At 37.5% G+C, this 24,526-nt stretch overlaps 1 protein-coding gene and 1 long non-coding RNA gene across 2 annotated transcripts; both read right to left on the reverse strand.

Moving 5' to 3' along the window:
* Positions 1–7,430: 7,430 nt before the first annotated feature.
* LOC311098330 lies at positions 7,431–9,518 on the reverse strand. Its single transcript, XR_014609460.1, has 3 exons — positions 9,389–9,518; positions 9,247–9,313; positions 7,431–7,561 (listed from the first exon to the last, which is right to left on the reverse strand). It is a non-coding gene; the product is annotated as an uncharacterized lncRNA (long non-coding RNA).
* Positions 9,519–14,026: 4,508 nt separating this feature from the next.
* On the reverse strand, positions 14,027–24,025 carry kiaa2013 (KIAA2013 ortholog). The gene is made up of 3 exons (XM_084138468.1): positions 22,464–24,025; positions 19,802–20,655; positions 14,027–15,166 (listed from the first exon to the last, which is right to left on the reverse strand). Exons 1-3 carry the CDS (start codon positions 23,449–23,451, stop codon positions 15,149–15,151), a joined length of 1,860 nt encoding a protein of 619 aa, XP_083994594.1. The 5' UTR covers positions 23,452–24,025; the 3' UTR covers positions 14,027–15,148.
* Between the last annotated feature and the right edge of the window lie 501 nt (positions 24,026–24,526).

Consider the following 24,526-nt stretch of genomic DNA (forward strand, 5'->3'; position numbering starts at 1 on the left):
AGGTATCGCCTCATGCTACCAGTAGTGACACTGACCCTAGCCAAATGCAAAACTGGTGAAAAACAGTCTGAAAAGATGAGTAGGGAAAAAATGTCAGTGGCCTCCACCTGTAAAACCATTCCTGTTTTGGGGGTTGTCTCACTGTTGCCCATCTAGTGCACCTGCTGTTAATTTCATTAACACTAAAGCAGCTGAAACTGATTACCAACCCCCTCTGTTACTTAACTGACCAGATCAATATCCCAGGAGTTTAACTGACTTGATGCTATTCTCTGATTAAAAAGTGTTCCCTTTATTTTTTTGAGCAGTGTATAATATCTTATATTATATATAAGTAAATATACACTCACCTAAAGGATTATTAGGAACACCATACTAATACTGTGTTTGACCCCCTTTCGCCTTCAGAACTGCCTTAATTCTACGTGGCATTGATTCAACAAGGTGCTGAAAGCATTCTTTAGAAATGTTGGCCCATATTGATAGGATAGCATCTTGCAGTTGATGGAGATTTGTGGGATGCACATCCAGGGCACGAAGCTCCCGTTCCACCACATCCCAAAGATGCTCTATTGGGTTGAGATCTGGTGACTGTGGGGGCCATTTTAGTACAGTGAACTCATTGTCATGTTCAAGAAACCAATTTGAAATGATTCGAGCTTTGTGACATGGTGCATTATCCTGCTGGAAGTAGCCATCAGAGGATGGGTACATGGTGGTCATAAAGGGATGGACATGGTCAGAAACAATGCTCAGGTAGGCTGTGGCATTTAAACAATGCCCAATTGGCACTAAGGGGCCTAAAGTGTGCCAAGAAAACATCCCCCACACCATTACACCACCACCACCAGCCTGCACAGTGGTAACAAGGCATGACGGATCCATGTTCTCATTCTGTTTACGCCAAATTCTGACTCTACCATCTGAATGTCTCAACAGAAATCGAGACTCATCAGACCAGGCAACATTTTTCCAGTCTTCAACTGTCCAATTTTGGTGAGCTCGTGCAAATTGTAGCCTCTTTTTCCTATTTGTAGTGGAGATGAGTGGTACCCGGTGGGGTCTTCTGCTGTTGTAGCCCATCCGTCTCAAGATTGTGCGTGTTGTGGCTTCACAAATGCTTTGCTGCATACCTCGGTTGTAACGAGTGGTTATTTCAGTCAAAGTTGCTCTTCTATCAGCTTGAATCAGTCGGCCCATTCTCCTCTGACCTCTAGCATCAACAAGGCATTTTCGGCCACAGGACTGCCGCATACTGGATGTTTTTCCCTTTTCACACCATTCTTTGTAAACCCTAGAAATGGTTGTGCGTGAAAATCCCAGTAACTGAGCAGATTGTGAAATACTCAGACCGGCCCATCTGGCACCAACAACCATGCCACGCTCAAAATTGCTTAAATCACCTTTCTTTCCCTTTCTGACATTCAGTTTGGAGTTCAGGAGATTGTCTTGACCAGGACCACACCCCTAAATGCATTGAAGCAACTGCCATGTGATTGGTTGATTAGATAATTGCATTAATGAGAAATTGAACAGGTGTTCCTAATAATCCTTTAGGTGAGTGTATAAGTCTAAACATTCAATTAGAAGATGACATTTTATATGCAGGCTACCTGTGTATTAACCTGTTGCAAAAAAACTTTGTCTTTGGCCAGGCCATCCCTTTATGGATTTGAAGATTTCCATGAAACACGAATTATGGATGTCCAGAGACAAAAATCTCCTGCTGTATATTTTTAGCAGCAACTCTTTGGAACTCAAAAATAGAAGAAATAAACAATTCAAATTATGCAAGGGACAATAAAGCTCAAGCCATAGATTTTAACTATACCACATTATTTCTCACCTTGCTTGCACACAAGTACTATACATATTGTTTGTGTGTAATAACAGTCAAGTAATACAGTGAGGAAAATAAGTATTTGAACACCCTGCTATTTTGCAAGTTCTCCCACTTGGAAATCATGGAGGGGTCTGAAATTGTCATCGTAGGTGCATGTCCACTGTGAGAGACATAATCTAAAAAAAAAATCCAGAAATCACAATATATGATTTTTTAGCTATTTATTTGTATGATACAGCTGCAAATAAGTATTTGAACACCTGTCTATCAGCTAGAATTCTGACCCTCAAAGACCTGTTAGTCTGCCTTTAAAATGTCCACCTCCACTCCATTTATTATCCTAAATTAGATGCACCTGTTTAAGGTCGTTAGCTGCATAAAGACACCTGTCCACCCCATACAATCAGTAAGAATCCAACTACTAACATGGCCAAGACCAAAGAGCTGTCCAGCTGCCACATGTCCAGTTTGAGGACTGTGTGCCAGCGGTTGACCGACGCCTCTCTTACACTGAACTTGGCGAAATGTTAATTTGGGAAAGCCACGGTTACCTACCTTGGTAAACAGGTTGGTCAGGGGCAGGTCCGTCCTCTAGACGCCAAGGTGGCTGCTATCCTGGCTTTACCGATTCCCACTACTAGACGTGAGCTTAGGAGATTTTTAGGTATGGCTGGATATTATAGGTGTTTTTGCCAAAACTTTTCGGTGGTAGTTGCTCCACTTACCAGACTGTGTAGTCCTTTGGCATCCTTTGTGTGGGATGATGTGTGTAATCAGGCTTTTGAGGCTGCTAAGTCTCTTCTTTGCAGTGCACCCGTGTTGGCAGCGCCCAATTTTTCCCAATCTTTTTACCTGGAAGTTGATGTAGAATTCAGTAGAATTTTTGCCCAGGTTTTTGTCATAGTAGCTCAGTGGGTTGCACTGTCGCCTCACAGCAAGAAGATCCCCGGTTCGAGTCCCGGCTGAGCCAGGAGTACTGTCTGTGTGGAGTTTGCATGTTCTTCGTGTGGAGTTTGCATGTTCTCCGTGTGTCTGTGCATCCTCAGTCATTCAGTGTATGATGCCCAGTTTTTCCACCAGCGTGTGTATGATGCCTAGAGTTTTAAAATCTGTTCAGAAGTTGTGTAATGTATTCCAGCCTTGAACATCTTGGAATCATTCAATACAATTTAGAGAGTAGAGGAAAGGTCCTGCCTCAAAAAGAAAGCACATACCTGCAGTCAAAGTATAAGCATTGTTTACCCTGCCACAGAATCTAGTGTACTGCTGTTATATTGACAGTGCCCTCTCAGAAGGAAGGACTCTTGGAAGAGAGTGACTCTCTTTCTCCAGAGGCTGTGCAGCTCTTCAGCTCTCTCACCTCACTGCAGCCCAAGATCTTTGCACATCTCCAGGTGACCCTGTCCTGAAATGATAATTTTTTTATATGGATCTATTCATTTATTTTAAGTTTTTAATTTCTGAATAAATGTAAAAAGTTTCAGGGTGATCAACTGTTCAGATAGTATAATTGAAGAAACAAAACAAAAAACATTAAAATTAAATGCTTGAAAACCTTATTACGTAATTTTTGTATACATTTTTGTTTTGAACTTTTTTTTAATGTTCCTATTAACTTATTAAAACGTTATTTCAGAGCTTTCAAAACCTCTAGTTTTAAACTTCAAACATTTTAGAATGTTTGGTCAGCTGGTGAGTGTGACCTCGGTGACCTATGCCGGAGCTGAAGGTGGCATCACACAGATGTTGTTAGAGGACAGACAGGCCATTCCAGTCAAGATTGTGGACCCTGCAAGCATAGGTAAGTACATGGCACCACAGAAATAAAAATTAAAATCTAAATTTAACCAATTAGAATCATGAAAATAACATATAAACCTGTTGTTTGTTCTTATTGTTCAGCTTTGACTCCCTCAGCAGACGACACTTCAGCTTCAGTTAAATAGGAGAGTGGGAAATCTATGGATGTGTCAGCAGTCAGAAATACAACAACGAGAAAAGAAAACAAATGTCCATTTCTGTGACAACAGCGATTGACGATTGAGCTCTTTGACCAATGGAGGACTGATTCATTGTTTCAAGTACAGTATTATGATAACATGAACTCGTGCAATATTGATTTGTATTATTATTTGTTTCCATTTCCCATTATTGCTATTTTAATTTATTACAGTGGCGACTGGAGAAAAAAAAAACAATTTCTCAAAAGTATGAATGAGATCAAAATTAAAAATTTAAAGCTAAATGTTTTCTGTTGTTTCTATTTCTGCAGGTATTCCTACCCTTTGAATAGAAGCCTAATGGATCCTTGCAGGTGGACTTTTTAAAGTCCCCCTGTGGTGAAATTCAAGTTTTTAATGTTGTTTATATGTCTATGTGGTGTTTTTAATATGCTTTAAGACAAACCATGTGCAAATTCATAAGTCGACACCATTGCTGAGTATTTTCTCCTTAAAACTGCAGTGAACCAAATCGCTGGTGTTTATGATGTCACAAACTACCTTGTAACCAATCAGATCAACATGTGATTGTCAATGAGTGGATTTCTGAGCTGGTTAATTTGCATATTCATAGAACCGGTATACTAAATGAGGCAAGGGTGTAGAGTTACATTAAAGCTATTTTAAGGCATTAATTTTTTTTTCAAGGACAAAACAGAAGAACAGTAGAAGAAGAACAGTGTCTGTTTATGAAGTTCAGATTACTGTGATAGTGTTTACCTGTGAATAGTAATTGTTGTATTTTAATCATCTCTGCTTGCCTGTATTTACATGATTGTGTGCCTGAAGTTAGAAGAGAATTATTTCATATTTATCATACATATACAAGAATGTAAGAAATTATAATATTAGCATTCCTCTGATTTAATTGGCCGAATGCTTTTACAAAAATGCTGAAGAAAGAATGCAGCCTTTGCTAATATTAAACTGTTTTACCTTGTTCTGTTCGATCGGTTGCTTCCATTGATCCATTGATGACTTCCACAAATAATCAGTTTTTCTTGAATCTTGAATTTTCTTCCATTCAGGTACCTCTGATGTTGTTGTCGTTGTAACAAGACAGTGATCTTCTGCCAGGAACATCAGGTCAATCTTCTGCTGTCCAGAATCAGGTGGTTTGTCTTCGTCTGGCATCTCAGCTGAGACCTGTCCACTATTGATACTTTGCAGTCACGTGATATCTGGCGGGCAACAAACGCGGTTAGTGCATCCAATCGCACAACAACTATCTGGCATGTCGTGTACACCTCAAAACACCAACTTTTGTATATTAAAACTGGCAACGTCCTGGCAAGATCCTTGATTAGTTTACTGCTTTTCGTTGCTAGAGAATGACGTTCTTGCCCACCAGCCAGTACAACTGACGTCACGTGCAAAGTATCAATTGGTGACCCTAGCAGTAGTTGTGAAGTACCAGTGGCGTAGCTCTCAGCATCACTGATGCACACAAGCCCTCACAGCACGTCAAGCTGCAAACCGTGTGAGGGACCCTAACCTTCCCTAACCTGCAGTAAATGAAGCTCTAGCATAAGTTCTGCCGGGAAGACTCAATTGTTACGTCACTTATTACCTTCTCATCTATCCAATCATATTCCTATACTTGTGGTATAAAAGATTGGTACTTACACACGTCTGAGTTTGCAGATGCTGATGCTTCAATTCACCTCCATCCTCCCCACCACCACCAGGATGGTCCCTTCCTATACCTTGCAGGGGGTCGGCTGCGCCCCTGCCTTCATCTTCAGGCAGGATATGCAGATCTGGACCCTCGGATTGCAAGCTACGGACGGGGCCTACGCCAAAGAACTTGATTGCTTGTTGGGCTGTTAATAAATGTTAATTGTTATAGTATTTATTCTCCCGAGTCTTTCTGGTAGAACTGCTTAAAAGCAACCGCATATCAACCAACTAGGCTACTCTAAGCATCCTGACAACCACATAGCAATGCATGAAAAAACACTCAGAAGAGTCCAGCAACCACAAAGCAACACGCTAACAACCAAAAAACATTGGCAAACGCATGTCAACACACAGGAAACCATCCAAAACATCCCAACAACCGATTCCTGTGGATACTGGATAGCATCATGTCGGGCGCTGTGCTCTATAATGTGAAGGTAAAGCCAGTTTTTTTTTCTGCCCAAGGAGGAGCATGTGAAGAATCAGAGGTTCATTCATAAATTCATCTTTACCACAATATCACAGCATAATCCTAATAGGGGTCTATGCTAAAAGGGCAGAGTCTGTAAGCAGTCGTGGGCGGGGCCTAAGCGTATGTGACGTCACAAATGCTAGAATCTGCAATTCTGATTCTTATGATTTATGGGAATTTAAAAAAGGAGTGGGTGGACCCTAACCCCTAACCCTAACCCCTAACCCTAACTGCCAACACACACTCATGTTCAAACACCATGAAAAAGTGAATTTTGCATAATAGGTCCCCTTTAAAATGTTAAGAACAATCAACTTTGCTATACAAGTCATTTCAACTTAAATTACATTAAACTGACTTTAAGAAATTAGTTGAATCTTGCATAACTTGAAAATTGAAAAGAAAGTTTGTTTTGATGAAATAACATGTGTTGAATTTATTGATTATTTAGTGAGGTAGTGTTGACTTGCAGTGTCCAAACAAGAGACAGCAAGCTTTAAAGTTGAGAGATGGAACACAAACTACATATAAAGTACACGTTTTACGCTACTTTATTATTAAAGGCATTTTTATTTGCAATAATTATATTAACAGCAATATTAAGAAACTCCTGTTGTAAGAACAGCTAATGAGCTGAAGGACATCATCCTCCACTGTCAAGTAACATTACGATAATAAAGTAATTTATTTATTTCACCAAGTGCGTTCAAAGCGGCTAAATTATGACACACAAGTCCCCACTTCAAAGGCTCTGCCCTTTGGAATGAGTGGGTCATAGTGATACTCATTTCTGATTGGAATTTGCCCTGACATAAAATGTTAAACTGTTAATGCTACTACAATACTATAAATACACTGTTTTTAATGGATCCTCCATTTTTCAGTGCAGTTATATGACACTGATGCAGCAAATATTATTTACTTCCAACACAAGGATTAAGTAAATGTATCAAGGGAGTGAACACAATAAAAATGAAGTTAAGACAAAATGCTAAATAATTATTAGCTCATTTTAATAAAGTAAATTGAAGAGCAATAAAAATCACGCTGAGTGAATGCCATTTGTTTGAAGTCTGAATCAGTATAAACAATTTATTGCAACATGACCATATCACTTTTTCATGAATGCATTTCATTTTGCTTAGATTTATGCAATATAATCATTGTCTCAAACATAAATACAGTCAACATTTGAAGTGGACCAAAAAAGTGAATCAAAGTTGTCCTAAGACAAGAACGGGTAGTGTTCAAAATTCATGTATAACTTGGATGAAAGGTTTTGATCCACTTCACATGTTGACTACTGTGTAAGTGTATGGTTTTAGTTATTTCAATAGAGCATCTTTCCTCTTCTTTTCAGAGACATCAAAGTAGCACAATTAAAATAATGCAATTTTTTTATACCTGCAGTTTTAAAAAAAAAGAAAAAAAAAGAGCCCCGTTATCTGCCAAATGAAGATGCAGCCTATTGTCTAGGTTTGTTAAACTCAATGCAGCCTGCGACTGGGTAGATTAATAAGTGTTGTAAAAGTATGGTTCATGGGTAGCTCATGATAAAGGGATAGTCTGAAAAGAATGAAATGAAGTGAAAATTACCATGATTTACTCACGCTATCCTAGGAGTAAATTACTTTCTTCTTTCAGACAATTGCATTCGGAGTTATATTAAAATAATGTCCTAGCTCTTCCAAGCTTTATAATGGTAGTGAATGACGGCCAAGATTTTGAAGCCCAAAAAAGTGCATCCATCGATCATAAAAGTACTCCACATGACTATCCATATTTAAAACCATATAAATTAAAATATCTAGCTTTCAGCATATTTATGGCGAAAGAGTGAACTCTGACCTGACGCAACGAAGAACACGTAAGCTCAGAGGATAGAGCAAAAAAAAAGAAATAAAAAGACTCCAATTAGAAGTCTAAAACAGTCATTTTTAAAGACAAATTTCTGAGGATTTCGATATAAGAGAAGACCTTAAGTTTGTTACACAGCCCTATTTGTTTGAACCACGAGAGGCGTTAAAGCTTACACTATACATCATGTCAGGAGTTACTTTCTTTTGGCATAAGTCGACTTTAGTTTAAAGGTCCCGTATTATGCCCCTTTTCACAAGATGTAAAATAAGTCTCTGATGTCCTCAGAGTGTGTATGTGAAGTTTCAGCTCAAAATACCCAACAGATAATTTTTTACAGCATGTTTAAATTGTCATTTTTTGGGGCTCAGAAAAATGCGCTGTTTTAGTGTGTGCCCTTTAAATGCAAATAAGCTGCTGCTGGACGACCCAGGGGGCGGAGCTTCATGAGCTCGCGCTCAGTCTCTCAGGACAATTTCATCTCACGGAATGATGATAATATCAGAAACTCTCAGTAACGGTGTTCATTTCGAGTCGGACAATAATGCCTACAGAGTCAGAGTGCTGTATAGAGATGAAACAGGTATAGTTTAGTAGTTTAATTACGGTTATTATAACGTATTTGTCATCTGCTTGTATGTATCCATTATTTATTAATAGCCTACAAGTCTGCTGTTTCGGACCAGGTCCGAATGATGATCAAACATATACTGATGAGTTTAATAAAGTTTATTGTACATCACACAAAAGATGAAGCGTCAGTTTTACTTCAGAAAATCACCGTAAGAGCTGAGTAAACACAGTAAGTTATAAGAAGTGCGCAAGTACATAAACGAATTTCGGTAGAGTTGAGGGAGCATTCCTGTGGGCGGAGGTTAGTCAAGAAACGGTTCTAGTGACGTAATTAAAGAAGGAAGTAGAGGGATGTAGTCCAAACGGGCCGTTCGATGTAGGCGACTTATGTTAAATAAAATATCTCGCTTGGCATTGAACTTTGAGCTTTATAATTTTACAGATATTATTTATACTCTAACAGCAACATTACACACTAACTAAAGTTTGAAACATGGGATCACGAAGAACGGGACCTTTAACAATGTATACTTTACTTACACAAACACATCGCTTCGCTTCAGAGGGCCTTTATTTACCCCCTGGAGTTACTTTCTACTAAATTACTTTTATGATGGATGATGCACTTTTTAGAGCTTTAAAATCTCATCCTCCATTCACTGCCATTATAAAGCTTGGAAGAGCCAGGACATTCTTTAAAATAACTGATTGTATTTGTCTGAAAGAAAAAAGTCATATACACCTAGGATGGCTTGTGGGTGAGTAAATCATGATGTAATTTTTTATTTTTAGATAAAGACACACAAAGTAAAGCAAGAAACCTTGGATGATCAGTGCGGGTGAATCCGGTAATCCCTCTCTTTCCATGTCGGCTGCAGTTGCTGCAGCCTAAGAAAAACAAAAAATTAATTTAGCATTACAATTAAATCTTTAAGACATTAAAAATCTAAATGTTATACTTACATCAGCTTCAATTAGAAGGGATTCTGTTCGCTCTATAAAATGGGCCATTAAGAGTTGCAAGATGCACAGGACCAGAGAATTTCCCTCTTGATATTTCGACAGAACAGCACACACCTCATTGTTTGTTGGCTTTTCTTGAAAAAATCTTAGAATCCTCTTTCCTTTCCCTTCAATGCTCTCCATGATTTTTTGTAGCAGTGAGATGTCAGTAAGCAATTGGAAATGTAAAAAGATCCCCTTCAGACAAAACAGGTAAGGCCATGAGTTATTTAGTTCAGATAGTGGCGGAGGTGGTGCTGACGGTAATATGTGACCTCCATCAACTTGTGAAGTTCTGCTCTATCGGCTCCAGACATTCCTTCAGTAGAAATTTACTGAGAGAGACAAAATATGTGGGCAATCAGGTACACCACATCTAAATCCTGATTTAGGCACATTTCTATGCAATTTCACATGCTGCACAAAACTCAGGATTGTACTGCTCTCATTATTACAAAAGTGACAGATAAACATGTTCAACTGCGCAAAAAAAAAAAAAAAAAAAAAAAAAAAAAAAAACTTCACAAGCTAATAAATGCACAGCAATAAAGCATGTGCACAGCAAATACCAATGTACTTTCTATTTAACAACTAAATTACAAATATGAATACCAAGCACCCTTACAAGTAATATTAACATAAAACTAAAACAAAAAATACTTCATTACACCATCTTAAATCGAACAAAAACGTGCTATTACATTAGCTAATGGCTTGGCAGTCAAAACACTATTTAGTTGCATAAAACCTACACAATTTAATTGCAATGTTTAAAAGTTTACTTGTCTACTACCAACAACAATGTAAAATCATTTTATACCGAACAGTTATCAAAAATGTAATAGTAAAATGACAGCCCGGCCACACTTCCACGGTGAAGAAAATATAACAGTTAACGTTAGCCAGCTAATCGTTCATCTGTGTCTGGACTCATCAAGCAAATTCAGTATCATAAAATTGGACAAATAATCTAGATTATCCATTTTGCAACGTCATAAAATAAAAATAATAGTTAGTATATTGTGGATGTAACAGGATTTCACGTTTACAATAAAGCATGAATAACTAGCTAACGTTACACACCTCGTCGTCTCACTCTCATTCGAGGTCCTCCTCCGGTAAACGTAGCGCGCATGAGGTGAGCGCGAAAATTGAGTGGTGATGATGATGCAGCGCGTGGAAAGTCCCAACTCCCAAGATGTCCACTGAAGATGACGATTGACGAAATGACACCACACGCACTGCGCTACGCCGATGTCGTTGTTTAATCAGGGGAGTTTTTTAAAAGCCAACAGTTTTAAAGTACTAGAGGTGTACGTTATATAATCAAATGTCAGAGTTTAAATGGTGTAAATAATTCGCTAAAAAAGGCTGTATTTATTACAGTTGACTATTACTTTAGTGTTATTGACTTGTGAAGCGCCAAAACTTTTGCAACCGTTTTTTTTTTCTTCTTAAAAAAATAAAAAAATTACAATGGTATGCATGATATCCAGTAGCATTTACTGCATAAGCATGTTTCCACAAGTCATGGGAACATGCATGCTCCCACATGGCAAAATACAGTAATACTGTAAATTTAAAAATACAGTAGTCTATTGTAAATATTTACTGTAAAAACTACAGCAATTTTTAACAGTGAATCTATGCCCTGCCGTATTTTTTTCATTTTTTATAGGTGAATCCATGACCCCAAGCAAGTGGATGTTGTCAGTCGAAAGGGAAGTTGTCCTGGGCCCATTTTCAGAGGCATTTGTTGAGGGCCTGGCAGCATTGTTTGCGACCTATTACAACTTAAATCTTGCTTATCAGGATGACGCTGCATGCACGCTGGAATTTATTCAGAGGTATTTCAGAGCATAAAATCTTACTCAATATTTATTGTGGACTTTCAAATTTTCTTGACTTTTTTTTTTTTAGGTTTTCAATTTAGGATAGTTTATCAGGATTAGATATTTTATGGAAAAGTTTTCAAATGAACAACAAAAAATTGCTAACCACACACTGAATAGAGAATTATTTTATTCACTGCATGATTAACTAAATCTAAAATTACTAAAATTAAATCTGTATAATAATGATATCTGTACATTTAGTTTATTGTAAACATGAAAGGCTAAATATTTTTATATTAAAATTTTGGATAAAATTAAATATGACCCTAACTCTTCATTAATTGAAATTAAATGTAATTTATGAGTTGTCTGACAAATTTTGTATTTTATTGTTTAAGTGTATACTGTTTTTTTGATAATTGAATGTTGTGTGTTTTTTTTCACAGAGGACTTGTGGGCATTAACCCTGAAACTGGATCAAAAGTTGCTGCTGGAAACAAGAAAATGCATGAAATGAACCCACATGTATGCACACTGTTACGGAAACTAATGGACTTTGAATGGCTTGCCATTTAAACAAAAGTATTCCAGTGGAATTGATACAAGAGACTCTGACCTGATTTCCAAGTTCATGATTGATGTTCAATACATTCTTGCCTTTTTTTATGGATTTGGCAAATTAAAGGTAGGCACAGTTCAAACCATTTCTTTTGTTTATGACTGAAGTTCAGTCACACTTTAGGGATGTGTGCCCTGTATAGTTGATACTTAAAGGATTAGTTCACCTCAAAATGAAAATTTCCTGATAATTTACTCATCCCAGTGCCATCCAAGATGTTCATGTCTTTCTTTCTTCAGTGGAAAATAAATAAAGTTTTTTGAGGAAACCATTTCAGGATTTGTATCCACACAATGGATTTCAATCGCAACCAACATGTTGAAGTCCAAATCAATGCAGTTTCAAAGGGCTTTGAAGTGCTTCAAACGGCTCTGCACAATCCCAGCTGAGGAATAGGGTCTTATCTAGCGAAACGATCGGTCATTTAAAATTTTTTAACCACAATTGATTTTTAATCACAATTGATCGTCTTGTGCTGGTCTGCAACGAGCCAGGCATTACGTCATCACGTTGGAAAGGTCACGGGTCACGTCAACGGTCTAAGTTATTTGTCTGTGTATTCCAGTTCAAAAAGGTAGGGAAGGGCGAAAAATGTATCTAATTTTCTTTCTTCAAAATTAATTAATTTTCAAACTTCAAAATCGTCTGACATCTTTGTTTTAGTTTTTTCGTGACCTTTCCAACGTGATGAAGTAATACGTAGCGCATCTCGGAGATGGTACAAGATGGGGATTTGTGGTTAAAAAGTATGTGTGTGTGTATATATATATATATATATATATATATATATTTTTTTTTTTTTTTTTAAATGACTGACCGTTTTAAAGGAAGACCCTATTCCTCAGCTGGGATTGTGCAGAGCCGTTTGAAGCACTTCAAAGCCCTTTGAAACTGCATTGATTTGGACTTCAACATGTTGGTTGCGATTGAAATCCATTGTGTGGATACAAATCCTGAAATGTTTTCCTCAAAATTTTTTATTTATTTTCCACTGAAGAAAGAAAGACATGAACATCTTGGATGGCATTGGGATGAGTAAATTATCAGGAAATTTTCATTTTGAGGTGAACTAATCCTTTAAGTGCTGCTGTTCTCAGTGGTTCTTTTCAAGGCTAAAGCCTTTCATTTAATCTCCATTTTTGTTTCTCCAAATATATTTTGGAATCTGGTGCTTATGTTAAATATTGCACAATAAATTTGTTATATTAATGAAAACCTGTTATTGTGAGTTTTATTTGACAAAAAGGCTGAAACTTACAGCAAACGTATACACAGCAGTGAAAAATCTCAAATGTAGTTAGTGAATTGAATTCCACAGCAAATGCTCTAATTTACTGTAAAATGTATAGCAGTACATGTTCATTGTTGCTCTTGTAATTTCACTTGCATTCATAAACATTATTTCGACTGTAATTTTAGTTACAGCTGTAAAAACAATTTTACAGCATATATAAGGCAGTGTGCTGTGTTTTTTATGGTACAATTGTAGTTAATGATTTACAGTGCTCTTGGAAATTTTACAGTCTTACTGGCAACCAAAGTTGCCAGTAAGTTACTGTAAATTTTACAGTACAATTGTAGTTAATGATTTACAGGACTCTTGTCAATTTTAGTCTTACTGGCAACCAAAGTTGCCAGTAAGTTACTGTAAATTTTACAGTAAATTTTTTACAGTGTAGCATTATTAGCAGAATGATTGTGAATTCAAACCAACAAGCACCATTGTGTCTCTAGAGACTGTCTAAAAGGTGTTACTTAAGTTACAATAAAGTTACCTAAGATAAAAGCATCTGCTCAATGACAAACTAAGACAATTCCACATTTATTTTCTTTGAAACATTATGGGACATTAATCAACAGGCTTCAGTCATCATGTTGATCGCACACAACAGTCAGAGACATACTAATATTATCTGCATGTAATCTGAGCACAACTGTGGTGGCCTGAAGCTGTTTACATCCGAAGCTGCAAATTTGACTTGTGTGCAAAATTGGAATATCGCATAAAACATTTGTGAATAAAGCACCATTTCCATCTGTTCAAGGGAACAAAGTCATTACTTCCTGGGAAATTAGTGCAAAAATATCTGTAATAAAAATGTAAATTGCTGCAATAAATGCAAATTTATGTGCATGTCTTATGTAAAAAAAAAAAAAAAAAAAAAAGAGTAAAATGTCTCTGCCTCAATTAAGCGCATACGTTTTTAAGGCAAATTATACTTGGCATTTCCATCCAGTGTTTTTTTTTAATGCGATATCCCAAAATGCTCATATAGAAACATAGCTATTGTTCAAAGACATGCTTTTTTCCTTCCATATTCATTGTCATTAAATCAGTGATGCTCAGAGAAAATCTTTAAAATAAACAAGCAACATTCCCTCTTCCCGGCTATTTTAGCAAGGATCAGTATTTCTACTATAACCAGACAGATTAATTTACCATATTTAAATTTTTTTTAAATGGTATATATCTTATTGTGAATGATTCATCCATGTATATCAGACTTCTCCAATAATTTCTCCCACTTAAATCTCACCCCTCCACAATCAACAGCAATTCTGTCGTCATTTACTCACCCTCAAGTTGTTCCAAAGCTCTTTCTTCTGCTGAACACAAAAGAAGATCTTTTGGGGTAATATGGGTAACCAAACCGTTGATGGGTCCCATTGACTTCCATGGTATGAAGAAAAAAAAATACTATGGAAGTCAATCGACTGTTTGGTTACTGACATTCTTCAAAATATCTTCTTTTGTGTTCAACTATCCCTATAAGTGCAATGTCCACATCTTAAAATTAATTAACAGCTATTTTATTTTTCGATAACCTGTTTCACATCACATTAGGGATGAACGTAAATAATGGACGAATGGATCTGTTGCTGCTTCCATTTCATCACAATTAAAGAATATATTTGAGCTGAATTTACATAAAATCACTGCAGGTTTGAACACGCTTACGAGTTGCATATTTGATTTTGTTTTCCATTAAGATTTTTATTATTGTGCTTGTAAGCTAAAAGAATGAACACAAGACTTGTTTGGATCCTTCATAATTGATGATATTTTATCATTATGACTTAGCACCTCTAAATAGTCTTCATATTTTAACCATAACAACTTATATAATTCTCAATAAAAATCAGCTAATGATCATTATTAAATTCACACAGCAAAATGGAAAAGCATATCTTATATACACTGCTACATCCTGAGAGGACATCCAGAGATAGAGCCATATTTAATGTTTCTGCACACTGGATTAGGCTTCAGACAGTAACATCATCCTGTTGAAATAACAAATAAAGTGTAAATATGCATGTTTAAGGTGGAAAATACATTTGATGTGATGTGAACACAATTTGTGAGTTTCTAAACATTTGTAGATTTCAAAACATAAACTGTACCAACTAGGGCTGGGTATTGACACAAATTTCACAATTCGATTCGATTTCGATTCACAAGCTTGCAATTCGATTCGATTTCGATTACGATTCGATTCGATTCAATATCGATTATTTTGGATATCAGGTACAATACATTGCAATTTTTCTCAAGGAAAACAAATCTCTTAACTATTGTAAACTATGGGAGTCAGTTGTAGCCTATAGGCTTCATTAGCCTACTATAATATTGAAGGTAAAAAAATAACTGATTTGTATACAAACACTTAAAATACACTTATTTATTTTATAATAATAAAGTTATGTTAAATTATATACAAATTTAAATGGAGGCTGTCATAAAAAAAACTTTCCAGATTTATTCAAACATGCATTAAATATTGAAGAACATTAAAAATTATAATGAATATGTAATATGGTGCATATATTTAACAAAATGCTACTCTCTAATTTTTCTAGCTGACTAACGAGTTTATGGTCACTGGATATGGTTTTTCTGAGGTAAATGTGACGTTACATGACATTGTTTACTAACGTCTTTCCATGGTTGAAACACTGATTGAGCGATTCCATGTGACATGATACGGACTTCGATAAGTTGTACTCTACCTTTTAACACACTTTCAGATGCTCATTCATGTTTATCTCGCGCTGTAACGGATATTATTAAGGCGGAAGAGAAGATTGTGTGCGCTCCGCGTTGCTGCTTCTCTTGAGCTGAGCTGCGCCAGAGCGATCTCACGCCACAGCGCCAAAACGGTATTTATGTTTTTGAATTTCATAAGAAAATGGACGTAATTTGAAATCTGAGACTTTGTTTCATATTAATAATAACAAAGCACAAAGATTATTGCGATTTATTGAATGGGAATGCGCGCAACAATGTTCCATTCATTCATCACTGAAAACAGGATGACTAATCGATTCTTGGGATTTAAGAATCGATATCGTTTCGTAAAAATGAGAATCGATTAAAATCGAGAAATCGATATTTTTTACCCAGCCCTAGTACCAACGGATGTGAACGGGACAGTTTTAACTTAAGTCTAGGTTTTATTATTTTTGACTTCTTTCATGGCATTTAACACTCGTATTTTACACCTGTTGAAGTTTCTCCATCCATTGGATATATTATCTCATTTGCCCCTGATACCTATGCTAATATGAGTCTATGCTAATTATAAAATGCTGACAAATAAACAGAATGCAGGCATTATTATTGACAACATCAGCGTCAGACGTGTTACAAAAGGTTTTCTCAGTGAAAAATGATTTGATTCATCCAAGTTGACTTTTCAAACCCCAATCAAGTAATTTTGTCCCCATGTATTGTCAGGAACTAATACACAATTGAACAAAACTACACTGTATCTTCAGTATGTTACACATACTAGGAGACACATTTTAAGGCAACTCAGACGAGGCACTCATTTTACATTTGTGATGAGTAACTACTAAACAAGTTTCACTGTATGGCCCCAGATTATGTAAAACTTTAAAATAAATGTGAATGAATGTCACAATGAAAGAGGGTTGTCTAACTCTTGATTGTTAATTTAATCAAAACACAACAGAATTCAAACAAATGCAACACTGCAAAAAAAGAAGAAAAGAAAAGTGGGAAAAAAGATCACTTTTGTTCACTCTAACGTGGGAAAAATGCTTTGAGACCCACACGGCAAACAATGCAGAACATTAACAATAACAATCAAATAATAAATGGACAAAACAGAAGAGCTAGCGTAAAGTACACTGTAAAAATGTATTGTCATATTAACAGTAACTTACTGTTAATGTGTACGCATTAATAACTGTTGGCAGAGATCTAACGGAGTATGCAGTTATATCAGTGCATATCACAGAACTTCAGACCATGTGAAACTGAATTTGCCAACTTAAACATTTACAAGAGTAATACATGTTTAATATTAAGCAAGTAGTGCTTTTTAAATTGTCCCATCTCACCTTGTGTTCTAAACAGTGAACCAATATAAATTCAGTTGTTCCATCAGTCAGTCACACACACTTACCATATGTCCTTATATAGATTCCTGCAATAATTTTCATATATCACAAAAAATGAAGCCTATTTTTTTTAGTAATTCCCATTACTGTAAATTGATTCTTTTTAGATTCTCCAAAAACAAACAAACAAACAAACAAACAAACAAACAAACACTTATTAGAGTGCAGCAATCGGGTTCTGGAAGTAAAAACTCCATTCTTTTCTCCATAAGAAAAAAATATTTGTAACAATAACTGACAAACCTTTAAAGACAGACCTACTGTGAGTTACGAGGATGTTAATTGACGGTATATGCTTTTGTTGAAGACATTCGTGCACGTTATTTATTTATTTTTATTTTTTTATAATTGTGATTAAAGGGATAGTTCGCCCAAAAATGATATTTAAGCCATGATTTACTCACCCTCAAGCCGTTCGAGATGCATATGTCAATCTTTTTTCAGACGAACATATTTTCAGTTATTTTAGAAAATGTCTTAGATCTTTCAGTGGTTATAATGTGAAGCAATGGGGTCCAGCAGATTCAAGTCGCAAAATGTGCATGCATCCTTCACAAAAATAATCCATCCGGCTCCAGGGGGATAAACGAAGGCCTTCTGAGGGTAATCCGTGCAGTTTTGTCGTAAAAATATACATATTTAAAACTTTATAAACGAAAATAACTGGCTTCCGGTGGCGGTCGGCGCGCGTTCATGGAGATGGTTGCTGGCTTATGACGTAGGACGTAGCGCAGGAAGCGTCGTGACGTAGACCGAGCGTGACAGCGCAGCTAGAGAGCAGAGCAAAACAAAACTCTACGTTCGCTCTACGTCACGACGTCATTCATCTCCATGAACGCGCGCCGACCGCCACCGGAAGCCAGTTATTTTCGTTTATAAAGTTTTAAATATGTATATTTTTACGACAAAACTGCACGGATTACCCTCAGAAGGCCTTCGTTTATCCCCCTGGAGCCGGATGGATTATTTTTGTGAAGGATGCATGCACATTTTGCGACTTGAATCTGCTGGACCCCATTGCTTCACATTATAACCACTGAAAGATCTAAGACATTTTCTAAAATAACTGAAAATATGTTCGTCTGAAAAAAGATTGACATATGCATCTCGAACGGCTTGAGGGTGAGTAAATCATGGCTTAAATATCATTTTTGGGCGAACTATCCCTTTAACAGCTGAATTTGGTGAAAAACCAAATTACCCATGATGCTGTGCAGAAAATTTCACCAGAGTCACTGTGAGCAATTCGCACCAAAAAAGCTGGCAGGGATATATATATATAATATATATATATATATAATTAACATTAAAATAATAAGTTGATTATGTAATTCACAATGCTTCATGGGATTGTCCTTGGTTCATGGCTTTAAAAAATAAATACAAATAAATTCCCTATGCATGGGAAAAATGAATGGAAAGATTTCTTCCGGAACCAACACCACTGAAAAAATGGGCGGGTTTAATGCATTCTATGATTTTCATATAAGACGTAATTTTTATACAGATTTCTTCTTATTTTTGTTTTGTTTTTTATTTTGGGGTGAAATGACCTGGTGTTCTTGACGGGTTTTTGAGATTTAGCCAACTTTATGTTGGCAGTTTATGTTAACAGCTATCAAATATTTCACCCGAATGGCCATCAGTATTGACAATTTTCTGGGATGATGGATGGATGTGATCAATGAAAAAAATCTATGCATTTGGTTAAGTTTTCTAAAGTAGCAACAGCTTCACATACCAACAACTAGATACTGAAAATGTTCAAAATGCACTTTCATTTAGATGAAACATGAGACCCATACGTAAAAAACAAACAAAACCCCTTAAACCAGCTTGGAAGAAGAAAGACTTGAAGGCACCAGTGAAAAGTTTACTCACAAATTTAAGATGAAATAAAATTTAAAACCTCACCTTGCTATCCAATAAAAGAAAAAAAATTAAATACTCTAAACAGATTTTTTTTTTTGTGCTGTAAAACTACATATAAAAGATGGGAAAGTCCGCTGAAAATCAAGAGATAAATTACATTCAAAAATTGTTCTTCAAATGGTTATTCTGCAAAGCGGAATAGCATTCCATATGTATATTAAAAAAAATAAATATCTTCATTTTTTTCTTTCTTTGACACAAATCAGTTCCAATTGTGTCAGAATGACCGAATGAGGAAAAAAACAAAGCTCATCAAATAGTGTCTTTAGAGCACTGGTGCTTTCAGCTCATCAAAAAGTTCATAGAGAGAGAGAACACCCAAGATGAAGATTGCAGGCAACTATTTCCAGCACACCCGACCCTCCAATTACAGCAGATTGAAAGTTTGATGGGTTACCCAAACCAATTACTGTCACTTAGTTTCCAGAGGTAAAAATATCTTGCAAGGCAGAATTTGAAAGTTGCACAAAATGAGAGCGAGAGGAAAAAGGGAGAAGAGATTCACATACACCACAATTACAACCCCCCAACAATGGCTTGTCTTCATGTCGCAGTCTATACCTTACTCCTGAAGAGTGGCTTGGCTCCAGGCCCACAGTACTCATTGTAGATGAGTTTGAAGAGGAAGAGGTGGAAAAGCGTGATGAGAGATGCCACACTGAACCAGAAGAGGAAGGGCAGGCCAGGGTACTGTTTGGCCATGTGGTCCTCGTGAGCCAAGATGGCCTTGACGTGCATCGTGTGCCTCAGGTCTTGCAGGTGAGTGAGATCGGTGGAGATGTACAGTAGAGGCGTGATGGGCTGGGTGACCATCACGGGAAACGTGTGACCTCGCAGCTCTGAGGTCAGCTCCACGGGCTCGTTCATGCAGCCGGCCTCGCAGGCGTACAGCTTCACTGGCTTCTCCTGAGGCTTGACGGACACATGCAGGAAGGGTTTGCCTTCGACGTCCTGCAATACGGCCAGGTTGATGAGGTCTTTATTGTAATGGATTCCCCTCAAAGAGTAGCTGTTGTGAAGAACATCGGGGTCTGCCTGGAACTGAAGGTGGTTTTCGGTGAACTGCAGACCTCCAAAACTAAGGACCATGCCTTGCATCATACCATGAGTGCCTGCTGCAACAAGCACCTTGCATCCTCTTTTCTGGAAAGTCAAGTTCCAGAGATTCACAAGCTGCAGGATCTGAGCCACGTTGGTCAGACGCTCTGGCCACAGGTTCTCAGCGTGCATGGTGGCGTGGCCGCTGAAGCAGTGGTCGGCGTAATTCAGACTGGACTCCAGTCGCTCATGCTCTTCTGCTGTGAGACTCTGATCTAGCAGGGGCGCTGTGGAGGTGGACAGAATGTAGTATAGGGTGTTGTTGACTGTGCGACTGGATGGAGTATGGGCATCTGTGATCTTTCTGATTTCCACACCTGTAAAGTAGAAAAAGACTATGAAAGATTTCATTTTAGCTTCTTAAAGCAAGTGAACACATGAATAGAAAACCTAAATGGGTCGTCATCTACTAATTTTACTTTTTTTACCAAAGTCCACCAATGTTTTTTATATTTAGGCATATATTTTTCACCATTTTTAGAATTAAACTGTTCAGTTTTGCTGCTCTGCCTTTATGATTTCTATGCTCAGGTCTTCTTCACATGTGAAATGAGTAACAGCATTTGGACTGCAGGTTTGCTTTCGGGCCTTATATTATTTGCACTGTGATGTGTAACTGAATAAATGAACAAAGCATTAAATCAAGAAACTGTTCTCTCTTTTTTTTTTGTAATGACAAAATAGTGAGCCAAATGAAAAAAAGACTGCATTTCTCTTTGCTTTTACACTGTCACTGGCCTTGTAAATTGACTTAAAGGCACCACTGAAACATTTACACACACATTTCAGATTAAATCCAAATCCTCACTGACTATCCCTTCACAAAAACTGATTAAACTAAATATTTTTGAGCTGCAAAACAATGTACATATACAAGATATGAAAGTCTGCTTTGTTATTAACAAATGGTCTTCAAATGGTTATTAACGGAACAGCATTTTCCCCAATTTATCTTTTATAGTTTTTGCTGTCTCTCAAACGCGCACACACTCTGTAGATTGTCACGTGGAACAAAACGATACCAAACCAGAAAGCGAGCTGACGGATGACAGCAGCATAACGCGACTTCATCCAAACCTTTTTCTTATTTGGCGAATTTTCTGTAAAAAGCAGTCCAAACACTATTATCGCCATTTCTTCTTGACCGTCATCCACCATGTTTGTTTACACTAAAGTCACGTTTGACTGCGAGAGAGAGAGTAACCAGACAGTTGATGGACCCCATTGAATTCCATAGTAGGAAAAACAAATACTTTATCCTTAAAAATATCTTCTTTTGTGTTCAGCAGAAGAAAGAAATTCATACAGGTTTGAAACAACTTGAGGATGAGTAAATGATGACAGAATTTGAATTTTTAAGTGAACTATTCCTTTAAGTGAAACGGCTTCTCAGACAAGAAAAAAATAGGGTGGGACTTAATTTGGTCCATCTGGAATTGATTGGATCGTTGTGATTTGCCAATTGCTGTGATCTCATGTGAGTGACAGGTTGCTGGAGGAGAGAGATTATTGTCCCGGCCTTCATCAGAGAAGGGACTGGGGGAGGGGAAGTTATTTTGATTAAAGATTACAAGGGCACATTAATAAAAAAAAATATTATGTGCATGGATAAATCATTCATACTAAATATTCCATAAAAATATGAATAGTCACCTTTGATTTCATGGTAACTTTAAGCTCAACACATCACATATGCATCTTGAACCTCATCTTCCTTCATCTGGTCCTCAAAATATAATCTAAACAGCAGCATTTACTGTCAAAGGCAGATCGAGAACAAGGTCGCTTGCCTCAGTGGTTGGTAGATAAGGCCAATTTACAAGAAACCCAATGCTCGTATTTGGCTAGTGGTGGTTTCCATTTTTCAAAATGAACTTGAGTTTTTATATATTATTGAGAAGGTTTTGAGTTAAAACAAAAATGTTCTGTTTTTTTCATAGCACGTTAAACACTTTGGAAAAAGATAAACTAAATACTGATTTGTCATATGACATGACTTTGTAAGTACTGATTAATTCAGAATTCTACAAAGTACATTTTTGGAGCAAACCTGAAATGTATATACTGATATTATTATTTACAATTAATAATAATTATGTCAGCAGACTGTGCTCGGTCAACTTGCCAGATATGAAGAGATCCACCCATGCTTGCTGGTGATCCTGCATTAACTCTTCCACATTAGCTCGGAGGACATCCGCCATCTCTCGTTTGACTCCTTCTCTGAGCTTGCTGAGAGTCTCGTCCAGTTTCCCACCCTCGGTGGGCTCTGAAGTGTGAATCACACTCACCAGGTTTTCTGAGTATTCAGATTTGGGAGGAACCTGGATCTTGGTGCTCAGTCTCTTTGTGGCCACCACCACTAACACAGTGTCCTTCTTTTCCGTGAGCACCCTACCTGAGGACAGCATGAATTCTTTGTCCTCCATCTTCTCAACGGTGCTCCTAAATGAAAGAGACTCCATGACCACGTCAAGCGAAACCACATGGTCTGTAGGGTTTGACGCGTGAATCCTCTGAATATAAACATTGGGTCGGCTGCGATGCGCAACAAATTCCTCGCGTACGACTACACAGTCATGAGAAGACTGAGAATTAGCTGTCTGGAAGCACCGGGAGGACAGCACAGAGCCTTTTCTGTACCACAGCATCATTCCCTGAGCTTCAGAGCGTGCTCCTGGCACCTGCAACCGCACTATCGGGCTGTAGTCTGTTTGGTGAACCGGTGCAGACCCAGGCTGTGAAGATGAAGCTACCCAGAGCTTGTTAGAGTCCACATCCACCAGAAAATGTCCATTACCGACCACGACCGGAACTGATTCTTTGGTTTGGGGGGTGAGAACCACTCCCTCCCCTCTGTCAACAAGCGAAACCCACCTGTGAAGATCAGTCTGCAAACACACCCCCGCAGGCCCCCCAGGCTCCCTAGACATGTTTAGAAACTTCAGGAGCCCATCTGAACTCAAGTACCAGTAGAAGATGAGGAAGAGCAGTAATCCAACCAAAACACGGCGGGCCCAGCTGCTCGAAAGCAAACCAGGCAGCCCCTTTAACCTCTGCTGAAGCCACATGATCTGCCTTTTGCTCCAAATGCTCTTTGACGGTTTAAACATAAACTACTGCTGTTGTCTTCAGTTGAGGGTGATATTTGTGCTATATAGGGCATCAGTGACTTCCTGACAGCAGTAAAAGCTGGGTGTGGCTAACAGCTTTGACAGGCATAGTAGCTATCAAGCTTAACTTGAAGAGCAAAACGCGCGAAAAAAAAAAAAAAGTATTAGTAATTTCTTCGGCCACAGAGTGCTGGAAATCCCCAGTTCCTCGTTCAAAAAGCAAACATGTTTTTCAAGAACTTGGTCTTGAACTTATTTTCCGCTAAAATAAATGCAAAACCAACTCCAGACATGTGTCAAACGAGCCACTTCTGTCTGCAGGGAGTTTGCATTAATTCCAGTTGCTGTTCTCAGGCTAGTCAGCTGACCAGTCAACACATTTCTGCTCACCCATTACGCGTTCACTCTTCAAGATTTACTTTGTCGCGTCGAAGCAATGTTTGCCTCACGCACTTATGTGTGTCTGCTAGAGTTTATGTCGTCGTTGTTTGTTTGCTGTATCATGTTGTAGAGTGTACATGTCATCTCTCAGCCAGCTGACATCTCTGTTTGCGGAAGGAAACCAGGCCGCCGTAAAAACACCGGAAGTGTCGCAGTCCAAGACCTGTCGCAGTTCAAGCTGGAGTAGCGCTTCAAATCGCTGTTCTACAATCAGCCGTTGGGAGCCTGTGTTACGTCATTGCAACGGAGCAGTGGAAGACGAAACTGATCCTGGACCAGTACATACTACTGACCTGGAAACTTCTAAACGGCTTTACGGTTCAAGTGATGACTGCTGCCTTTCCTGTTTTTTGAGTTAATGGATGTGATACTTAAAAGATAACATTTTGCAATATAAAGAAATATATACATTGTGCATGTATTAATTATATCGAGAAGCCTAGTGTTTTTTAATGTGAACAAAAGTAATAAACATGCTGCAAGATTTTAGATATCTTTATAGGGGTGTATTCAGGTTAATTAGGACACTTTTTCCTCAGTCACCTCAGTGGCAAAAAGTGTCCCAATCTGAATATATATATATATATATATATATATATATATATATATATATATATATATATATATATATATA

Source organism: Abramis brama (genome assembly GCF_963993115.1).
Source record: "Abramis brama genome assembly, chromosome: 16".
NCBI classification, from domain to species: Eukaryota; Metazoa; Chordata; class Actinopteri; order Cypriniformes; family Leuciscidae; genus Abramis; species Abramis brama.

Bases quoted from the DNA above. Each gene is read 5' to 3' on its own strand.
- kiaa2013 (XM_084138468.1), bottom strand. From the start codon at position 23,451: ATGTTTAAACCGTCAAAGAGCATTTGGAGCAAAAGGCAGATCATGTGG. The intron at 20,656-22,463 runs GCAAGTTGACCG...TCTACTTTACAG, and splicing joins GGTGGATCTCTTCATATCTG to GTGTGGAAATCAGAAAGATC.